Source organism: Molossus molossus, unplaced genomic scaffold, assembly GCF_014108415.1.
Source record: "Molossus molossus isolate mMolMol1 unplaced genomic scaffold, mMolMol1.p scaffold_m16_p_10, whole genome shotgun sequence".
In the NCBI taxonomy this organism is placed as follows: Eukaryota; Metazoa; Chordata; class Mammalia; order Chiroptera; family Molossidae; genus Molossus; species Molossus molossus.
The window spans coordinates 103072783-103092220 of record NW_023425345.1 but is presented as its reverse complement, the minus strand read 5'-3'; the positions used below and the strand labels follow the sequence as shown (position 1 = coordinate 103092220).

Sequence of the window (19438 nt, the reverse complement as noted above, 5' to 3'; positions counted from 1 at the left end):
TTGACCCATGCTCCCAGAGGTCACCAGTTTGATTCCTGGTCATGGCACATGCCCAGGGTTAAGCCTGATCCCCATGGGAGGACATGCAGGAGGCGGCCAATCGATGTTCTCTCTCATTGATATTTCTATCTCTCCCTCTCCTTTCCTCTCTCAAAAATCAATAAAGAAAAAACAACTTTTTAAAAAAATTTTAGTTTTGTTACAGATGTTTCTCCTTGTTTACCCCATTGACACCCTCCTCCCCATTCCTCCCATTCCGTCTCCGGCTTTGTTGTTCATATCCATTGGTTATCCGTAAATGCATATAAGTTCTGTGGTTTATCTCTTCCCTTCCCCCACCACCCTCTTTTCTGAGGGTTGTCAGTATGTACCCTACTTTCACGTCTCTGGATCTACCCTATTCCTCAGACTGTTATGTTCATTATATTCCACATATAAGTGAGATCATGTGGTATTTGTCTTTTTCTGCTTGGCTTGTTTCGCTTAGGATAATACTTTCCAGGTCCCCCCATGTCATCTCAAAGGATAAGAGATCTTTCTTTCTTACGGCTGCGTAGTACTCCACTGTGTATATGTACCACTGCTTTTTTATCCATTCGTCTACTGATGGACACTTGCGCTGTTTACAAATCTTAGCTATTGTAAATAGTGCTGCTATGAACATGGGGGTACATACATTCTTTCTGATTGGTGTTTCAGGCTTCTTAGGGTATATTCCTAGAAGTGGGATCACTGGGTCAAATGGCAGTTCAATTTTTAATTTTTTGAGGTAACACCATATTGTTTTCCATAGTGGCTGCACTAGTCTGCATTCCCACCAGCAGTGTACTATACTAAAGTCCCTTTTCTCCACACCCTCGCCAACACTTGTTTGATGATTTGTTGATGGCGGTCATTCTGACAGGTGTGAGGTGATACCTCATTGTTGTTTTAATTTGCATCTCTGTGATGATTAGTGATGTTGAGCATTTCTTCATATGCCTCTTGGACATTTGTATGTCCTGTTTGCAGAGGTGTCTATTCAGCTCCTCTGCCCATTTATTAAATTGGGTTTGTTGTCTTCCTTTTGTTGAATTGTATGAGTACTCTATATAATTTGGAAATTAATCCCTTATCTGATGTATCATTGACAATGATGTTCTCCCATACAGTGCATTTCCATTTTGATGGTTGTTTCTTTTGCTGTGCAGAAGCTTTTTAGTTTGATGTAGTCCCATGTGTTCATTTTCTCCTTTGTTTCTGTAGCATTAGGTGATGTATCAGTGAAAATTCTGCTGTGTATGATGTCCGAAATTTAGTTGCCTAAATTTTCTTCTAGGATTTTTATGGATTCACGGATCACATTTAAGTCTTTTATCCATTTTGAGTTTATTTTTGTGTATGGTGTAAGTTGATGGTCTAGTTTCATTTTTTTTGCATGTAGCTGTCCAGTTTTCTCAACATCATTTATTAAAGAGGCTGTCTTTACTCCACTGTATGCTCTTGCCTCCTTTGTCAAATATTAATTGAGCATAATGTCTTGGGTCCATTTCTGGGTTCTCTATTCTGTTCCCCTGGTTTATATGCCTGTTCTTGTGCCAGTACCAGGCTGTTTTGATTACAGTGGCTTTGTAGTATAACCTGATATCTGGTATTCTGATCCCACCTACTTTGTCCTTCTTTTTCAAAATTGCTGTGGCTATTCAGGGTCTTTTTGTTCCATATGAACTTTTGAAGTATTTGTTCTAGTTCTGTGAAATATGCCGTTGGTATTTTGATGGGAATTGCATTGAATCTATAGATTGCTCTGGGTAATATGGACATTTTAATGATGTCAATTCTTCCAATCCATGAACAAGCCATGTGCTTCCACTTTTTTCTATCTTCCTCTACTTCTTTTTTCATTTTCCTGTAGTTTTCTGTGAATAGGTCCTTTACTTCTTTGGTTAGGTGTATTCCTAGGTATCTTATTTTTTTTACCATGATGGTAAATGGGATTGTTTTTTCAGTTTCTCTTTCTGTGAGTTCATCATTGGTGTATAAGAATGCCATCAATTTCTTGACATTAATTTTGTATCCTGCTATTTTGCCAAATTCATTTAGTAAGTCTAGTAGATGTTTGATGGAGTCTTTTGGGTTTTCTATGTATAATATCATGTCATCTGCAAATAATGACAGTTTCACTTCTCCTTTCCAATTTGGATCCCTTTTATTTTTTCTTCATGTCTGATTGCTGCGGCTTAGATTTCCAGTATTATGTTGAATAAGAGTGGTGAAAGTGGGCATCCCTGTCTTGTTCCTGTTCTTAAGGGAAATACTTTTAGTTTCTGCCCATTGAGTATGATGTTGGCTGTAGGTCTTTCATATATGGGTTTTATTATGTCGAGATATGATCCCTCTATTCCCACATTGCTGAGCATTTTTATCAGAAATGGATGCTGGATTTTGTTGAATGCTTTTTCAGCATCTATTGATATGATCATGTGGTGTTAATTTATTCTTCATTTTGTTTATGTGATGTATCACATTTATTGATTTGCGAATATTGTACCAGCCTTGCATCCCTGGGATGAATCCCACTTGGTCATGGTGAATAATTTTTTTTGATGTATTGCTGGATCCAATTTGCAAGTATTTTGTTCAGGATTTTGGCATCTGTGTTCATCAGAGATATTGGCCTATAGTTTTCTTTCTTTGTAGTGTCTTTTTTTGGTTTTGGAACTATAATTATGCTGACCTCATAAAACAAGTGTGGAAGTCTACCTTCTTCTTGAATTTTTTGAAATAGTTTGAGGAGAATGGGTGTTAGTTCTTCTTTGAATGTTCGTTAAAACTCCCTGGTGAAGCCATCTGGGCCTGGGCTTTTGTTTGCTGGGAGAGTCTTGATTACCTCCTTAATTTCCTTAGTTGTTATTGGTCTGTTCAAGTTTTCTCTCTCTTCCCGGTCCAGTTTTGGGAGACTGTGTGTTTCTAGAAATTTGTCCATTTCGCTTAGATTGTGGAATTTGTTGCCATATAATTGTTCATAGTAGCTGTTAACGATCTTTTGTATTTCTGTGGTGTCACTTGTTACTTCTCCTCTTTTATTTCTGATTTTGTGCATTTGTGTTCTCTTTGTTTCTCGGTGAGTCCAGCTAAGGCTCCATCAATCTTGTTTATCTTTTCAAAGAACCAGCTCTTTGTTTCATTGATCCTTTGAATTGTTTTTTTTTTTTCTTTTTTCTTGGTCTCTATGTCATTTATTTCTGCTCTGATCTTTACTATTTCCTTCCTTCTACTTGCTCTGGGGCTTTCCTTTTGTTTGCCTTCGAATTCTTTAAGTTGTGAGGTTAGACAGTCAATTAGAACTTTTTCTTGTTTCTTGAGGTAGGCCTGTAGTGTTATGAACTTCCCTCTCAGAACTGCTTTCACTGCATCCCATAGATTTTGTGTTGTTGTGTGTTCATTTTCATTGGTGTCCAGGAAGTTTTTAATTTCTTCCTTGATCTCCCCAGTAACCCATTCATTGTTTATTAACATGCTATTTAGCCTCCATGTGTTCCAATGTCTTTGCATGTTCTTGTTGCAATTTATATCTAGTTTCATGCCATTGTGATCTGAGAAGATGCTTGATATGATTTCAATCTTCTTGAAGTTGTAGAGGTTTGGTTTGTGTCCTATCATGTGGTCTATTTTTGAGAATGTTCCATGTACACTTGAGAAGAATGTAAATTCTGTAGTTTTGGGGTGTAATTCTCTGTAGATATCTATTAAATCCATTTGGTCTAGTGCTTCATTCAGAGTCTCTGTTTCCTTGCTAGTTTTTTGTCTATAGGATCTATCCAGTGATGTCAGCGGGTGATGAAGTCCCCTGCTATGATTGTATTGTTGTTGATTTCTCCTTTGAAGTCCTCCAAAAGATTTTTAATATATTCTGGTGCTCCTATATTGGGTGCATATACGTTTATCAAGGTTATATCTTCCTGTTGGATAGATCCTTTCAATATTATGTAGTGGCCTTCTTTGTCTCTAGTTATGGCCTTCATTTTGTAATCTATTTTATCAGATATGATATTGCTACCCCAGCTTTTTTTCCTGTCCATTTGCTTGGAAGATTTTTTCCATCCCTTCACTTTCAACCTATGTGAGTCTTTTGTTGTGAGGTAGGTCTCTTGTAAACAACATATAAATGAGTCATGCTTTCTTATCCTATCAGCTACTCTGTGTCTTTTTATCAGAGCATTCAGTCCATTTACATTTAAGGTGATTATTGATATGTACTTATTAATTGTCATTTTTGTTTAGTTTGGTTATATTTTTCTTCCTATTTCTTCTACTAGTTACAGCAGTTCTTTTAACATTTCTTTTTTTTTTTTTTTATCCTCACCCGAGGACATTTTCCCATTTTTTGTTCAGATAGAGCGGGAGGGAGAGAGAGGAAGAGAGAGAGAGAGAAACATCGATGTGGAAGGGACACATCGAGTGGCTGCCACCTGCACGACCAACCAGGGCCGGGGACAAATTGCAACCGACGTACATGCCCTTAGCGGGAACCGAACCCGGGTCTCTCTGTACCGCAGGCCGATGCTCCAACCGCTGAGCCAAACCGGCCAGGGCTCTTTTAACATTTCTTGCAGTGTTGGTTTGGTGCTAATGTATTCCCTTAGCTTTTTTTTTTGTCTGGGAAGCTCTTTATTTCACCTTCTATTTTGAATGATAGCCTTGCTGGGTAGTCTAGGATTCAGATCCTTGTTTTTCATGACCTTGATTACCTCATGCCATTACCTTCTAGCCTTCAGTGTTTCTGTTGAGAAGTCAACTGATAGCTTTAGGGGGATTCCTTTGTAGGTAACCTGTTGCTTATCTCTTGCTGCTTTTAGGATTCTCTCTTTGTCTTTAATTTGTGGCATTTTATTTACTGTGTCTTGGTGTGGGCCTGTTTGGGTTCTTTTTATTTGGGGCTCTCTGTGTTTCTTGAACTTGAATGCCTTCTTCCTTCACCAAATTAGGGAAGTTTTCTCTCACTGTTTCTTCGAATATATTCTCTAACCCTTGCTCATTTTCTTCTTCTTCAGGGACTCCTATGATGTGAATATTATTACATTTCCAGTTGTCCCACAGTTCTCTTAAGCTGTCTTCCTGTTTTTTAATTGTTTTTTCCTTTCGGTTTTCTGATTAGTTGATTTTTTTCTACCCTGTCTTCTAATTTGCTGATCCGGTCCTTAGCTTCCTCTACTCTGCTCTTTAGACTTTCCAATGCGTTCTTTATTTCTGACATGTCATTCTTCATTTCTTCTTGGTGGTTTTTAATTTACAATTGGTTGATTTTCAACATTTCTATGTCTTTACTCATGGTGTTGATGTCCTTACTCATGCTGTTGAGCTTCCTCAAGATCATGGCTCTGTTAACTTGCTTAACTGCTCCTCATTTATCTCATCTTTTGTAGAAGTCTCTTGTTCTTTCATTTGGCATTTGTTTCTTTGTTTTACCATTTTGGCTATCTCAGTGGGCTTTGGAGCCCGCCAAATTTTCCCTGTGGGTGTTGGTGTTCTGCTGTTTGTGGCTCCCTCCCATGGGTTTAGATGAGGGAGGGAGGACCCACATTAAACACCATTGTCAAATCTTACTTTCCTGGTTAGATTTGCTGGCCCAGGAATGGTTCAGTTATCCTCTAGTTTTTTTGCCTGGAGGCTATTAGTAACAGTTACTTGAAGAGCCTTGGGTTCTCAGTTGAATGAAAAACTCCCTCAGGTGCTCAGCCTAAGGGGATTTCACGAGGGTGCGGCAGATGCTGGCTATTAATGAGCCTCAATTTACATTTCAATGGCCCACCGGGTGGGGTTGAGTCTCTGAGGGAGGGGCCAATGCTTCCCCCAGAGCCCTGGGAAGGAATAAGATGGCCACAATCCTCCATGGCTGCAACTCAGCAAAAGCTCTGAGTGCCCTCCAAATTCTGAGTGTCCCCACACAGTTCCAGTCGAGTCCACCCTCCTTCTGCTGGAGCCCAAGATGAATGGCTGTGGCTATTTTAGCATCTGTCCCAGGTCTGCACTGTGGAGCCGCTTGGGTGTTTAACCCCGAGGGTGCTGCTGACAGCTAAGACCGCTGCCAACTGTGGGCTCCCAGCCCTCCTCTCGCGTCTCTGCAATCCTACCCGGATTGAGTCAATGTCCCTGGTTATATGGTCCTCGCAAGCTGCTTTTCTGTTGCTTTTCCCCAACAATTTGTCTTTATTTTAGTTGTAATTCCAGTTTGGTCCTGGGAGACGGTCTGTATAGCTTCTATTCACTCCACCGCCATTTTTCAAAAAATATTTTTTTAAGTGTGGACAAAAGAGCATTGAAATATCCTAGCCATACACTCGTACTTCAATAGGATCCTGAAATAACTGTGAAAAGAGGACATAGGTATACTTATCCATGAACATTCCTGGTGAGGTAAGACCACTGTGCATATAATGAAATCCTGAGTCTCAGAATCAAGGGTATAATTCTCTGATCCTAAGGTCCTCATCTATAAAACAAAAACAACTCTATCTTAGGGTTATTGTAAAGACCCAGTCAGCCAGCCTATAGAAAGTGCCAGGCATACAGTCAAGACTCAGAAGTGTGGGCTTTCTTTCCTTTCTCCATTTCTCTCTCTTCCTCTCCTAGGCTCTCACCGTGACGAAAAATAGAGAGCCTTTCCCTAAGCCATACACATGGACGCAATACAGATCTTTGCGAAGGAACAATTAGACATTAGACTAGTTTCTTAAAAATGTTCTTATTCATTTTTTAGAGAAAGAGGAAGGGAGAGAGAGAGAGAGAGAGAAACATGGATGTTCAAGAGAAACATTGATCAGCTGCTTCCTGCATGCCCCCTACTGGGGATCGAGCCTGTAACCCAGGCATGTGCCCTGACTGGGAATTGAACCGGGACGTCTCAGTCCATGGGACAACACTCAATCCACTGAGTCATACTGGCTGGGCTAGAGTAGTTTTTCTTTATCATACTACATGAGTGCTTATTTAAAAAAATCTATATCTCCTCTCATTGCCACCAGTGGTACCACACTAATGAAGAAAATAAATTCCCTAGTAATTTATATCAGAAAAACATATCATGAATAGTGATAAATAATAAAATGTAGCTTCCTTACTCTGGCAGTTGAAATCCAGGTACACCTAGTCCTCTTACTAGGGCCTTTAAGTGTGTTTTCATTAACCAACAGATCAAAAACAAGCTCACACTCTCACCAGTCACTCTTGCCCACTTCTCCCTTTGCTGTAGAAGAAAAAGCTCTGGACTAAAAATCTGGGGAATCCATCCCCATGACTTTATCAACATGTTTAACCTTTCAGAGCTTACAGTGTTGGGCTTGGACTGGATGAACTCAAAGGGAACTTCCGGTACATCCCCTGAGATTTTCCTATGAAAACATTCTTCCCTTTTAATTTTCGTCCTCTATTTCTACTGCTTCTCTAATCACAAGTCAGTCCTGCAGTATTGTATTGCCTCAGCTCAATGGTCCAGGATGTGGTGGTGGTGAGTCTCCTGCAGAATTGGGCAGCCTTTCCAGTAGGGCCTATAAACACGCTGCATTTGTGTTCCTGCTCTGATGAATATAGAGAGCTGACCATTGTCACTCACCCAGCCTCTGAGAGAGGCATCAAAAAGATTTTCAGCAGTGGGGAGGGGAGATTTAGGACCCACTTTAGAAAAATCATTAAAAATATAAAAAGCCAGTGTTTTCCCCAAGTAAATCTATGTGGCTAAAGATCTGAGATGTCACCCACCTGATACTCTAGTTTGTATACAGACTTGGGACACTGCAAACTTTCTGTTTCAACTTTGCTTTCATTTATGACAGCCCTGCCTCATCAATAAAACCACCATGACCCAGGCCTGCTGGCTAGAGCACTGCGGAGTACAACAGGTTTGGGGTCTAACAACTCACTGTTTAGCTAACCTAACTGATCCCCTCTTCTCACTGTTTGTTATAAAGTAAACCTTTGTCCCCGTCTCTGACTTGTCTTTGCACCAAATCAGGAAAGCATCTTTTTACTTCCTTGGAAAGCTCTAGTGCCAAGAAATGAATAGGTATTTCTTTTCATGAAAATTCCATGTTAGCTAGAGATACACATGAGGAGAAAGACAGCTGTCAGCAAGCATCCTCTGAGCCTAACGAATCCATGTCGGAAATCACTGTAGTGCCAAAAAGAACTAGAGCATTACAAAGGATGCAAAGTGTACTAGGGTGTGGTTCCCAGACTTTGCTTTGACTGATTATGTAAAAATTCAAAAAACTTCCAGGGAAATGAGATAAGATTGACAATTTTTAATTTTTCAAATAAGGCCATTAAAAAAAGGAAAGACTACCCTCTACTACTGACACTCCAATTTATATCATTTCAAAAGGGCAATTTAATGGTGTATCTATGCAATGGAATATCATTCAGCCATAAAAAGTAACGAGGTTCTGCCACAGGCTACAGCATGGAAGAACCTTGAAAACATAAAGCTGAGTGGATTAGCCAGAAACCAAAGGACAAATACCGTGTGACTCCACTCACATCAGGCAGCTCGAGTAGGCAGATCCATAGACAGAAAGTAGATCAGAGGCTACCAGGAACTGAGGAAGGAGGAGGTACAGGATTATTGCTTAATGGGTACAAAGTCTGTGTTTGGGGGTGATAAACAATTTTGAAATAGTGGTGGTGATTGCACAACATCATGTAATTAATGCCACTGAGCTGCACATATAAAAATGAATTAAAACAAGCCCTGACCAGTTTGGCTCAGTGGTTGGAGCGTCGGCCTGTGGTCCGGAGAGACCCGGGTTCGTTTCCCGCTAAGGGCATGTAACTCAGTGGCAGTTTGTCCCTGGCCCTGATTGGGTTGTGTGGGTGACAACCACTCGATGTGTCCCTTTCACGTCGATGTTTCTCTCTCTCTCCCTCCCACTCTATCTGAACAAAATATCAAAAAAGAAAAAAAAATGTCCTCGGGTGAGGATAAAAAAAAATGGTTAAAACAACCCAAATCAGGGACATTTTCACATACACACAGCACAGAAGTAAACATATCATCCACAGATGCTTTCACTGAGGCAAGAGGAATGGGTAGGTACAGATCCTGGTGACTTTGTCAGCTCCGCTGTGGAAACAGTTCTGGATCATCTGCTGAGTGAAGGGGTCTTGGGATTGGAATCCTATTTCTTTTATCAACTCTGTACCTCTTTGTCAAGCTTTTAATATTCTCCATGATATGCCCCTGGGTTTACCTCACCAACACATTCACTCATATGGAACATCCACGCCGGTCCAGCCACTGGGAGACCCCCAGCTCTTTCCCATCTCCCTAGTCATGGTGCTAATCCTTTCTCTTTTGTTCTACCACAGCCTCGCCATCTTCAAGGCCATGTCAAGAATCATCTCTAGCCCTGGCCGGTTTGGCTCAGCAGTTGAAGCATCAACCCACAGACCAATGAGTCGCAGGTTCAATTCCGGCCAAGGGCCCATACCTTGGTTGTGATTCATCCTCGGCCCTGGTTGGGGTCATGCAGGAGGCAGCTGCTCAATGTGTCCCTTTCACGTCGATGTTTCTCTCTCTCTCTCTCTCTCTCTCTCTCTCTCTCTCTCTCCCTCCCTCCCTCCTCCCCTCCCACTCCATCTGAACAAAAGTGGAAAAAAAGTCCTCGGGTGAGGATTAAGAAAAAAAAAAAAAAAAGAACCATCTCTACATGGAGACTACTCTTCATAATTATCCTGTCTTCCTAATCATCCTCAGTGACTGTCTTGGCCTTGAACACCAACAGCACAAAAGATGGTCTTCTGCCCAGCCAGTGTGGCTCAGTGGATTGAGTGTCCTCATGGACTGAGAGGTCCCAGTTCCACTCCCGGGTCAGGGCACATGCCTGGGTTGTGAGCTCCATCTCCAGTAGGAGGCATGTGGAAGGCAGCTGACTGATGTTTCTCTCTCGCATTGATGTTTCTATCTCTCCCTCTCGCTCTAAAAAATAAAAAGATGGTCTTCCCATCAGACATCTTTTACCACAGCTGTGTGCTGATTATTGTTTTCTATTCCTAGTCTTGTGTAGGCTCCTTCTCTTAATCTTATTTAGTACATACCTTACTAAGCAGGTACTAATAGTTGTACAAGTACTCAGTGAATACTATTATTTTAGATTAGTGAACATTAATTAACAATAGTTAGTATTTATTAAGCCCACACATTCCAGTGTTTTCCACGTAGGGTCATAGGATCTGTTTACCATAGCCTCAATCCTCACAATAAACTTACTATTGGAATATTAAAAAAAGTTTCCTAGTATATGTCCAAATGAGAATGAACCTAGGAAAGCCTTTTTATATAGCAAATAACATTTATGTTGTTACTTAATAAATGCTTTATCCACAACCTGGGTCTATCCCATCAAGTTATTGAACAAAACTATTTTCAACTGTAAAATGTTATTTTCATCTTTAAAAAGTTAACAGGTGATATATATTTGTTGTAGAAACACAAGAAAAAAAGTCAAAGGTAAAAGTTTATAATTCCATTATCTAAAGTCAACTACTGACATATGTCTATCTTTTCACATATATGTCTATGAGGATATGTACACACCTTTCTTTGAACAAAAAATGAGATTTATATTTACTGTATATATAAATATCACATATGTATTATATAGATATATACATGAAAAATAGGTACATAAATAGATATAGATAGATAGCTTTGATACAGGCTTTTTAACTTAATGGGGTGTAATATCTGCATGCACACAAATGGGAATATACACATCATTGTTCCCAATAATGGGAGCATGACTTATATGCCAATCTTCTATTTTTGTATGTTTACACTGGCTCATATTTTTTTTCTTTTATATAAAAAAAGGCTCCGTGAGGAACATTCCTTGTTCGTGTGCTTATCCAAATGTTGCCTTTAGATGAATTCCTAGAAGTAGGACTTACAGGTCAATGATAAGAATCTATATTTGAAATGTTTTTTAAATGAAATAGAGGTCACAGAACACATTTAGGGGGCACGCTAAGTTTTTAGTACTTGGATGTAATTAAAAAATTTTAAAACACATACAACTGCAACTATTTTTTAATGTCACCAAATAATTTAAATAGATGGTTTCCACATTCGCCCCTTCAAACTATGTGAAAAACAAATAAGTGAAAAGCACAGAAATCCAACACTGATTTGGAAGACAAGACATATTAATTTCAAAAATATTTTTATTATTTCTTTAATCAAATGAAAATTAAAAGTTAAGCAGAAAAAAGGATGGACCTGAATTTTTATTCTTCTGATTCAAGAAATGCATGTCCATTATAGAAAATACATAGAATAAAGAATGTATGAATTTCCCTGAATCCAACTATACATAAGATAGCCTCATAGGTTTGCCATTTTCTACACATGTATTTTTTTAAACAATTTGGCATTCTCCTTCTGTCCCCACCAATCCCCCCAAAAAGTAGGAGGCAGCTTCCCTGAGGGCCACAGCCTGTGACGTCCACCACACCATTTCATCCTCACTGCATGCCTCTCTTCTTACTGAACTATGTCTTACTTACTTCCTTGCTCACTTCTCAGATTTCTGTATAAATGCACACCCCACCCAAGGCTGTGCCAAAGTCCCTCTGCTCCTAGAACTGCCAACACCCAGGCCAACAGGAGAACTCACAGAGCCAGCTTCCATCTTCACTGCGGAGCCAGTCTCCTCCCAGTAACACCTCGAAGATTTACCTCAGCTGATCAGCGTCTTACGTAGTAGTAAATAATACCTCTTAAAACTGATACAGCACTTTAAAGTTTAACAAGCTCTCTCACACTCGTTAAACCTTCACATGAGCGCTCTGAAGTAGGCACAGCAGATATCCCCACTTAACAAGAAAGAAAACTGAGGTGCAAAGTAGTTGAGTAAACATCACAGCTAGTGAATGGCAAAGCTTAGCTTTGAAGCCATAAATGGACTCCAAGTTCAGAGCTCTTCACCTAGCAATTATTAACAAACCATTTCTAAATCTGACAACTAGAAATGAGTCAGAGAATCTTCAATAAATCATCTAATCTAATTCTTTCTTAGTATTCACATATAAGGAAAATAAGTGCCAGAGAAGCCAGGTAATTGCCCAAAGTCACCAGCTATTTCATAATGAACAGAATCTAAGACACAATCTTCAGACTCCCAGGCAAGTGTTCCCACCAGTTGTCTCTAGAGAGATGTTCTTTAATTGGTCTCTCATCCAGAGTCTTCTATTTAGCCAAATGTCACCCAGGAATTAAAATCCTAAAAATGTAGAATGTTAGAGCCAGAAGGGACCTTACAGACCACTGAGGACAAGCCACTCACTTTGCAGATGAGGAAGATTGAGATCCAAAACTCACAGCTTCTGATGGTCAAGAGTATGTGCCTCCACTCATCATAAGACTTCCCTTCTGAGCAGTTATAATCACAATGTGGACAAAGACATTTCCTTCTTTGACACTCAGTATGGGACGTGTGGGTCGCGCCATAGATCAGCAAAGCCCAAGTGAAACTAAACATGATTTGAATACAGAAGTTACTTTGTTGTTAACATATGCCCCACCCCATGACTGTATCACAAAATAACCACCTCCTGCTGGGTTCTAAGCAGGCTCCCCCACTCTGCACCCTCCACCTCCCCACCCAGAGAGAAACCTACTGAAATAAGTCTCTTAGTTAAGGATATTATCAGCCTTTTGGAAGTCACCCATCCCTTTATCTGTGAAAATGTAGCAATATTGTTTTGCTGAAGGAGCTGGGAATCCTAACTACAACTGGCAACACATCACAAGGGCTGTCCCAGTTCCCTGGCTCTCCCTCCACCCATCCAAACCAGCTCCTAAAAGTACGCTCCCTGATTCTTCTTTAGCTTTCTCCCTCTAAGGAAATGGAAAGCTCTCTGAGGACAAGGGACCACTTCTTCCACTGAAAATATACTCCACGCCAGACACTGAGCTTGGCAGGGTAAGATATGGCCCCTACCTTCAAGGAACTTACACGGGATAAACAGAACCATGTGCAAAACACAGCGAGGTCATAGAGGTGTAAACGGGGAGGAAAAAGAAGGCGAACGTCTTCTGGTGGGTGGGGTGGCTGCCAGTGCTGTAACGGATTTGAGTACTAAACGGCTGGTGGAATTGTGAGGTGGAGGAAGGTGGAGGGCAGGGCAGGGCAGGCCAGACAGGTGGCAGCGACAGCACAGGCAGGGAGAGAACCGGTGAACGTTGCTGGAACCACAGGTGCAAGGTAGGGAGTGGTGGGGTTGAGGCTGGCCTGGTGGGCCTAACAAGGGGCAGCAGTCGACAAGCCCGTGTAATCCCAGCAGAGACCTGGCACTCGGGCCGCCTACGCAATTCGCAGGTGAACCCATTAGGGCGCCCACCGCGTGGCGCTGTCACCGGGGTCTGCAGCCGCGCCAGCACCCTCCCGCGCACCTGAGCGCCTCCACAGCTGCCCCAGCCACGCAGCTGCGAACCCGCTCGGTTCCCAGCGCGCCGCCCGCCCCCGCCCCGGGCCCTGCCCGCGTCTCTCCGCTGGGTTGAAGACGCCTGTTGACGCGGTGGCGGTGCCTGAGCGCCGGTGGGCGGCCCGCCGCTTTCTGTGCAGTCGCCCCCAGGTTTGCCTGACGACGAACCCTGCGGGCCTGACCCCCGCCCGTGGCTGGGCGGTGCAGGTCCTCGGCCTGCTGTCCTGGGCCCGCGCAGCGGCGGGCAGGGCCGTGCCATCCGGGGCTGGCGCGGGGCGCAGCGCCAAGACCGTGCTCGAGGAGCGCGACACTGCACCCACGGCGCGGCCCGGGCTCCACACAGCCGGGGTGGGGCTGGGGCCGGGGGCACGGGCCGGGCAGGTGGCATTACCTGGCCAGCGTGGTTTTCCCCGAGCCCGGGAGGCCTCGCAGGAGGTAGAGGTGTTTCCTAAAGCTGTGGCGGCGTGGGGGTGTCCCACACGGGGGCGGCGGGGCCGACGGCCGAGTCTTCTTCTGCTGGAGGCTCAGCCTCCCAAAGGATTCGAGAAAACTCTCCTCCATGGAGTGGGGGCTGCGGCGAGGGCCCCGGGTTCCCTGTCCTGAAGTCCCGGCCTCGGCCAAAGCTGTTGTTTTTGTGGCGCTCCGGCCATGTGATAGATGGAGGGGCGGTGCTCGCAGCGCAGCCCCTCCTCCCGGCCCGCCAAGCTCCACCGCGGGGAGGGGGTGTCCCCACCTGGAAGCTGGGGACGCCCGGAGATTGACAGCCTGGAAAGGCGGGCCTGGCCCCCGAACTCTGCGCATCCCTCCAGATCTCCTGGTGCCCTCCAGGACACTGGGACACTACTTGGCCTCCAGGAAGCGAGGCCCTCCCCCGCCCCATCCACGAGAGCCTGGACTTGGAAAGTGAAATGATTTTAGTTGACAACTGAAGAACGTGGACAGCGTTCTGAATGGTAACCGTAAAGGCCATTGCCTCTCCCAATTGTGAGCACCAGCGGCATCCCAGCCAGTCTCCCAGGCCTGCATCGGTCCATTTTTGTTAATCCTTCTATATCAGCCTGCCAAAAAAAGTTTTAGAGAGCTTTGTTGCCTCTACATAACCATAACACAGTTGGCATTAAACTAGGTCTCCTGAGAAGGAAGGGGCTACCACACAGGTACATGTTTGGCTATCACCTGAAGAGATATGGCCTCTTTGGGGCCCATTTCAAGCCACCCCCCACCCACCCCACCCTACCCCCGAAGGAGCAGTCTACTGAAACCATTTATAGAGAAGTATCCAGATTTAAGTTCTAGTTCCAGGCACTGCTGAGCTCCAGTTGCTTGGTCACCATAGTACTCTCCAGTACTGCACACTCAAAACTGACAGAATGATTCTATCTTCTGAACCATATTTCAATATGCACAGACTGAAAGAGACACTATTAAAAATTAACAGCATCCTAGAAAAATCTAGGATATATAGTGGCTTTGGCTGTAATAATTATTGTAAATATATTTATCTCTGGCAGCTAAGGTATGAAACTTTTCTAAAGGAATTGTGAAGAAAAGCAATTTCCTTCTAAAACAAAATCCAGAGATTTCACAATAACCTTTTGAAGGGACTTTCCAAGCAGGGAGAGAGGTCTGTGCTGAGAATTTCACCTTCCCCTTGGGATTTCCCTGGGGGAGGAGGGAGCTCTCCCTTGAAAATCCCTTCCCAGCATTGGAGGAAGGATACTTTGTAATTCTTCTTAGCACTGCTGAGAAACACTAGAATTTCAAAAGCTTCTCTAAATATTAGGGGAAAACCATCAGGAACAGAATATACAGGGTGAGGCAAAAGTATGTTTACAGTTTTGAGTGTGTGAAACAGAGTTTATTCTCGTATTATTTATTCATTATTGTGTGGACGAGAAGGGGCCACATACTAAACCTGACAAGCTCAGGGAAGGCCTGCATGGGGGCCTTAGAAACTCACAAGACCGAAAAAATCATGTAATGTGGTCTGAAATGAAAACTTTTTAGCTAAAAGCAGTTAATGGCAGGTAGTCATGTCTTAGGCTAGAATCTTCCCTGATAAAAGTCAATCTTTACCTTACTTAAGCCTACCTATTGTCCTTTTGCATCTACCATAACATACCTTTGGAAATGTCAGGGTACCTCCCCTTTTTCCAGACTCCTTGGCACACAACCAATACACCAGGGTGGAGACCACAAATCCTCTCATTGTTACTGTTAATTACTGACTGTTAACTATCCTGTATCCACTTATGTAAAAGATGTATGTGTCTATCATTTTACTTTTTATCCAAACACACATACTTTGCTTTCTCCAGCCTCCCTAATCTATCACCAGTGGATTTCATGTAACCCACTTATGTCTTCTCTTTTGATTGTAATGTATAAAATAAAATGCAAAACTGCCATTCTCTGGAGCATTTTCTCAATCTGTTGAGATTTTGCTTCCCGACAATTGTTGACAGTTTGGCTCAAATAAACTCACAAAAATTCTCTACAGGTTTGAATGTTTCTTATGTTGACAACTGTATTTTCCATACATACAACTGTAAACCTATGCCCTACTCTGTTACATGAGTCATAAAAACAGTGACACTTATAATGTATGTATCCTATCATACTTCTTACAAGAGTGCTTTTGCCCAGCCTCAAATACTACCTTTTTCATTCTAGACTTTCACTATCTGGTTCAGGAGCCACTAGCCACATTGGCTATTGATCACTTGAAATGTGGCTAGTGCAAGTTGAGATTAAAATACACACTAAATTTTGGCCTTTGCTTTGCTGCCTGGCCATCTGGCCACACACACCCATGGCTGGCCAACCTACTACCAACAAATCTGCCCTGCTTTCGCATGCACCCTGTCTGTCTGGTTCTTCCAGCATCACTGTTGAGAAGAAAGTGGTTCAACAGCACTGGCTGGAGGTGGGCCTCAGCCAAGTCAAGGTTTCCTAAGCAGCTGCAGATTTGAAACAATTTTGTCTGCAGAATGCTCAACATGACCCCCTGCTGTCTAGAGTATCTTCAAGTACCAATCCCTTCAAACCCCAGAAAGTCTGTTCCTTTTTATAATGAAATGAATCTTTGAAGGTGCTCTAAACCACTTTTCTTGAACTGTGAATATTCAAAACGCTAAATTTGAAGCCTGTACCAAAAGTGTACCCTATAACATGTGCCACAGTGTACAAACTTCTGCTTTCGTCAGTCCTTAGTATCTACCTCTCTGAATGCTCATGCATTTCTATTTCATAAGGATGATTATTTCATAACTGGCAGCAGTGTACAAATGAATTAATTAGTAAAAAAAATACACATTAGTATAAAAAAATAGTATTAAAAAAAAAACCGCTGGCCGGTTTGGCTCAGCAGTTAGAGCGTTGACCTGAGGTCCAGAAAGACTCGGGTTCAGTTCCCGCTAAGGGCAGGTACCTCGGTTGCAGTTTGTCCCCGGCCCTGGTTGGGTCGTGTGGGTGGAAGCCACTCGATGTGTCCCTTTCACATTGATGTTTCTTTCTCTCTCTCTCTCTCTCTCTCTCTCTCTCTCTCTTCCTATCTCTCCCTCCTGCTCTATCTGAACAAAAAATGGAAAAATGTCCTCAGGTGAGGATAAAAAAATAATAATACACACTAGCCCGACAGGTGTGGCTCACTGGTTGAGCATTGACCCTTGCACCAGGAGGTTGCTGGTTCAATTCCCAGTCAGGGCACATGACCGGGTTGTGGGCCGAATCCCCCAGTGTGGGGCATGCAGGAGGCAGCCACTCGATGTTTTCTCTCATCAATGTTTCTATCTCTCTCTCCATCTTCCTTCCTCTCTCTTTAAAAATCAATTAAATAAATAAATAAATAAATAAATGAAACACACACTAAATTTTGAAGGTTCAGTATGAAAAAAAATATGTACATAAAATATTTCAACTTTTATACTGATCACATGTTAAAATTATAATGTTTGCTGTATTGGGTTAATATATTGTGAAAATTAATCTCACTTGTTTCTTTTTGCTTTTTTAATGTGGCTACTAGAAAAATTTACATTATGTGGCTGGAATATTTCGGAGACTTCCACGCACTCTGTGTCCTCTGTGGAGGCAGTGCCAGCATCACAGGCAGCAGGAAGGCACAGTGCTGTGGGCTAGAGGCTTTGGCCACTCACTCTGCAGGGCCTGGGCAGATGGAGCAACCTCGTAGATGCTGGGCAATGTGTGTTGCTCGGAAGGGAGGCCTGAGCTAAAGAGAGAGCTTTGAGAATCCTTGCCCTGTGAGAAAGAGAGAATGGAGCAAACAGCGAAAGAGGGGATCCTAGGGACACCAACATTTACGGACTGTGCCTTTGGAGTGGATCTATTGAAGAAGATCAGCAAAGCAGACAGAATTCGAAGACAGAGAGGTTTGTGGGGGCCCAGAGAGGGAGAGTTTCAAGGAGGATAAAATGGTTGGCAGTACCTAGAAATGAACCCAGATACTTTTCCTTTCTCTGAACTCCCATATTTAACTAGTCAACAAGCTCTGTTTCCCACTATTTATTCCTCAAAATCAGACTGTTGTAAGTTATCTGTTTGTGTATCTGTTTCCTCCCATTAGACTGTAAGATCAAGCACAGTGCCTGATATTCAGAAGGTCCTCAATAATTGTATGTGGACCAGAACTACTTTCTCAGAATATAATTTGGAGTTTGGGATTATTTTAAGACAACAAAGATAGTGATAATGAAAATGAAAGAGTAAGGTAAACAGAGTCCGTGACCATCCTAGACAGATCTGAGAGGCAGCCTGCTACAGGTGGTGTTCAGGTTTTTCCTGGTCCCAGCTAGGTGGCAGCCTCCAGACAGGTGGGCTCCCCTAAATCACAGCATCCTTGTGATAACATTCTTGGTGCCCTCAGTTCATCCAACCAACTTCTCAGCCCTAGGGTCCATTTTTCCAATACATGATGACCAGAACAATCTCATTTTGCTGTACTAGAAATCATTACCACCATGGAATTAAAGAAAATAATCACAAACATCATTTTTGGCAAATGAAGAAACAATCAAATGCTTCTTTAATTGTTACTGTTTAATAAAAATAAGGAGGTATGCAAAGAGAGCTAGTGGAAGCCAGGAATGTCACCTTCAAACCCACAGCTCCAAATAGCCCTACGTTTGGAGTGCTGCATTATAACCAGCCCCCAGCCCCAGCTCCTCCTCCAGAGATGCTGAGATGAAGACAAGATAAGCTTCCACAGCAGTCAAACCCAAGATCCTGTAACATAGCAGAGCCATTTTAAATACACAGGACTTCTCTTTGATCCTATGTCCTTTCTTCACTTGCCAAAAACTTTCTCTGATTTTGTTTTACTCAAAAACAAAAATTAGTCGTATATACATACATACTCACCTTGTTGCGTGTATATGTGACATCAAGCGAGAGGACAAAGAGAAGTCATCTTGGCCTGCAGCTCCTTCAGTGGGGCCCTAGCTGCTCTGGCTCCTCCGGCTGGCACCTTCCACGATGGTCTGCACAATCTATCCAGTCAGAGGTAGGACCCATCCTTCTCTCTACCTAACCCTGCTCCCTCATGGCTCTTCCCTCACCTTTCCCCTACAAGCCAGATGGAACTGCAGGAAGCTGGAAGGGGTTCTAGGGGAAGGGGACTGGGAGGAGAAATCCACTTGGCTGAACTGACAGGGGAAATACACACACTGGGATGAGTCCACCAATGCAGAAATGTCCTCTGGACAAGCCCGATTTGCCCCACACTGCCTCTGACTCCTACACCCCACCCCTCACCCTTCCTGGGGTCACACTGCTTCTTCACAGGAGCAGCACCTATAATCTGTCACTGTGCACAGGGGAACTTGAGGAGTATAAGCTTTAAGGAGGTTGCCTGGTAAGGGGGGAGAGTAGACCCAACCCATTTTTCTAAAACTTCATTCTGGAAATTAGGGCAAGGTAATCAAGGTAGGGGCTGGGGAAAGCTGGTAGTATCTGGAACCCA

The 19438-nt window shown here is 42.9% G+C and overlaps 1 protein-coding gene and 1 pseudogene across 4 annotated transcripts in view; one reads left to right on the top strand and one right to left on the bottom strand.

The window, feature by feature from the left end:
* N4BP2L1 (NEDD4 binding protein 2 like 1) overlaps nt 1-14074 on the bottom strand; it is a 39371-nt gene extending 25297 nt beyond the window's left edge. For all 4 annotated transcript variants that reach the window (XM_036252971.1, XM_036252972.1, XM_036252973.1 and 1 more), the window contains exon 1: nt 13850-14074. In XM_036252971.1, the coding sequence (XP_036108864.1) occupies nt 13850-14019 (170 nt within the window). In that variant the 5' untranslated portion in view covers nt 14020-14074. The remainder of the gene's footprint in view (nt 1-13849) is intronic.
* Nucleotides 14075-16270: 2196 nt separating this feature from the next.
* Nucleotides 16271-16531, top strand: LOC118623833 (annotated as a pseudogene).
* Nucleotides 16532-19438: the final 2907 nt, after the last annotated feature.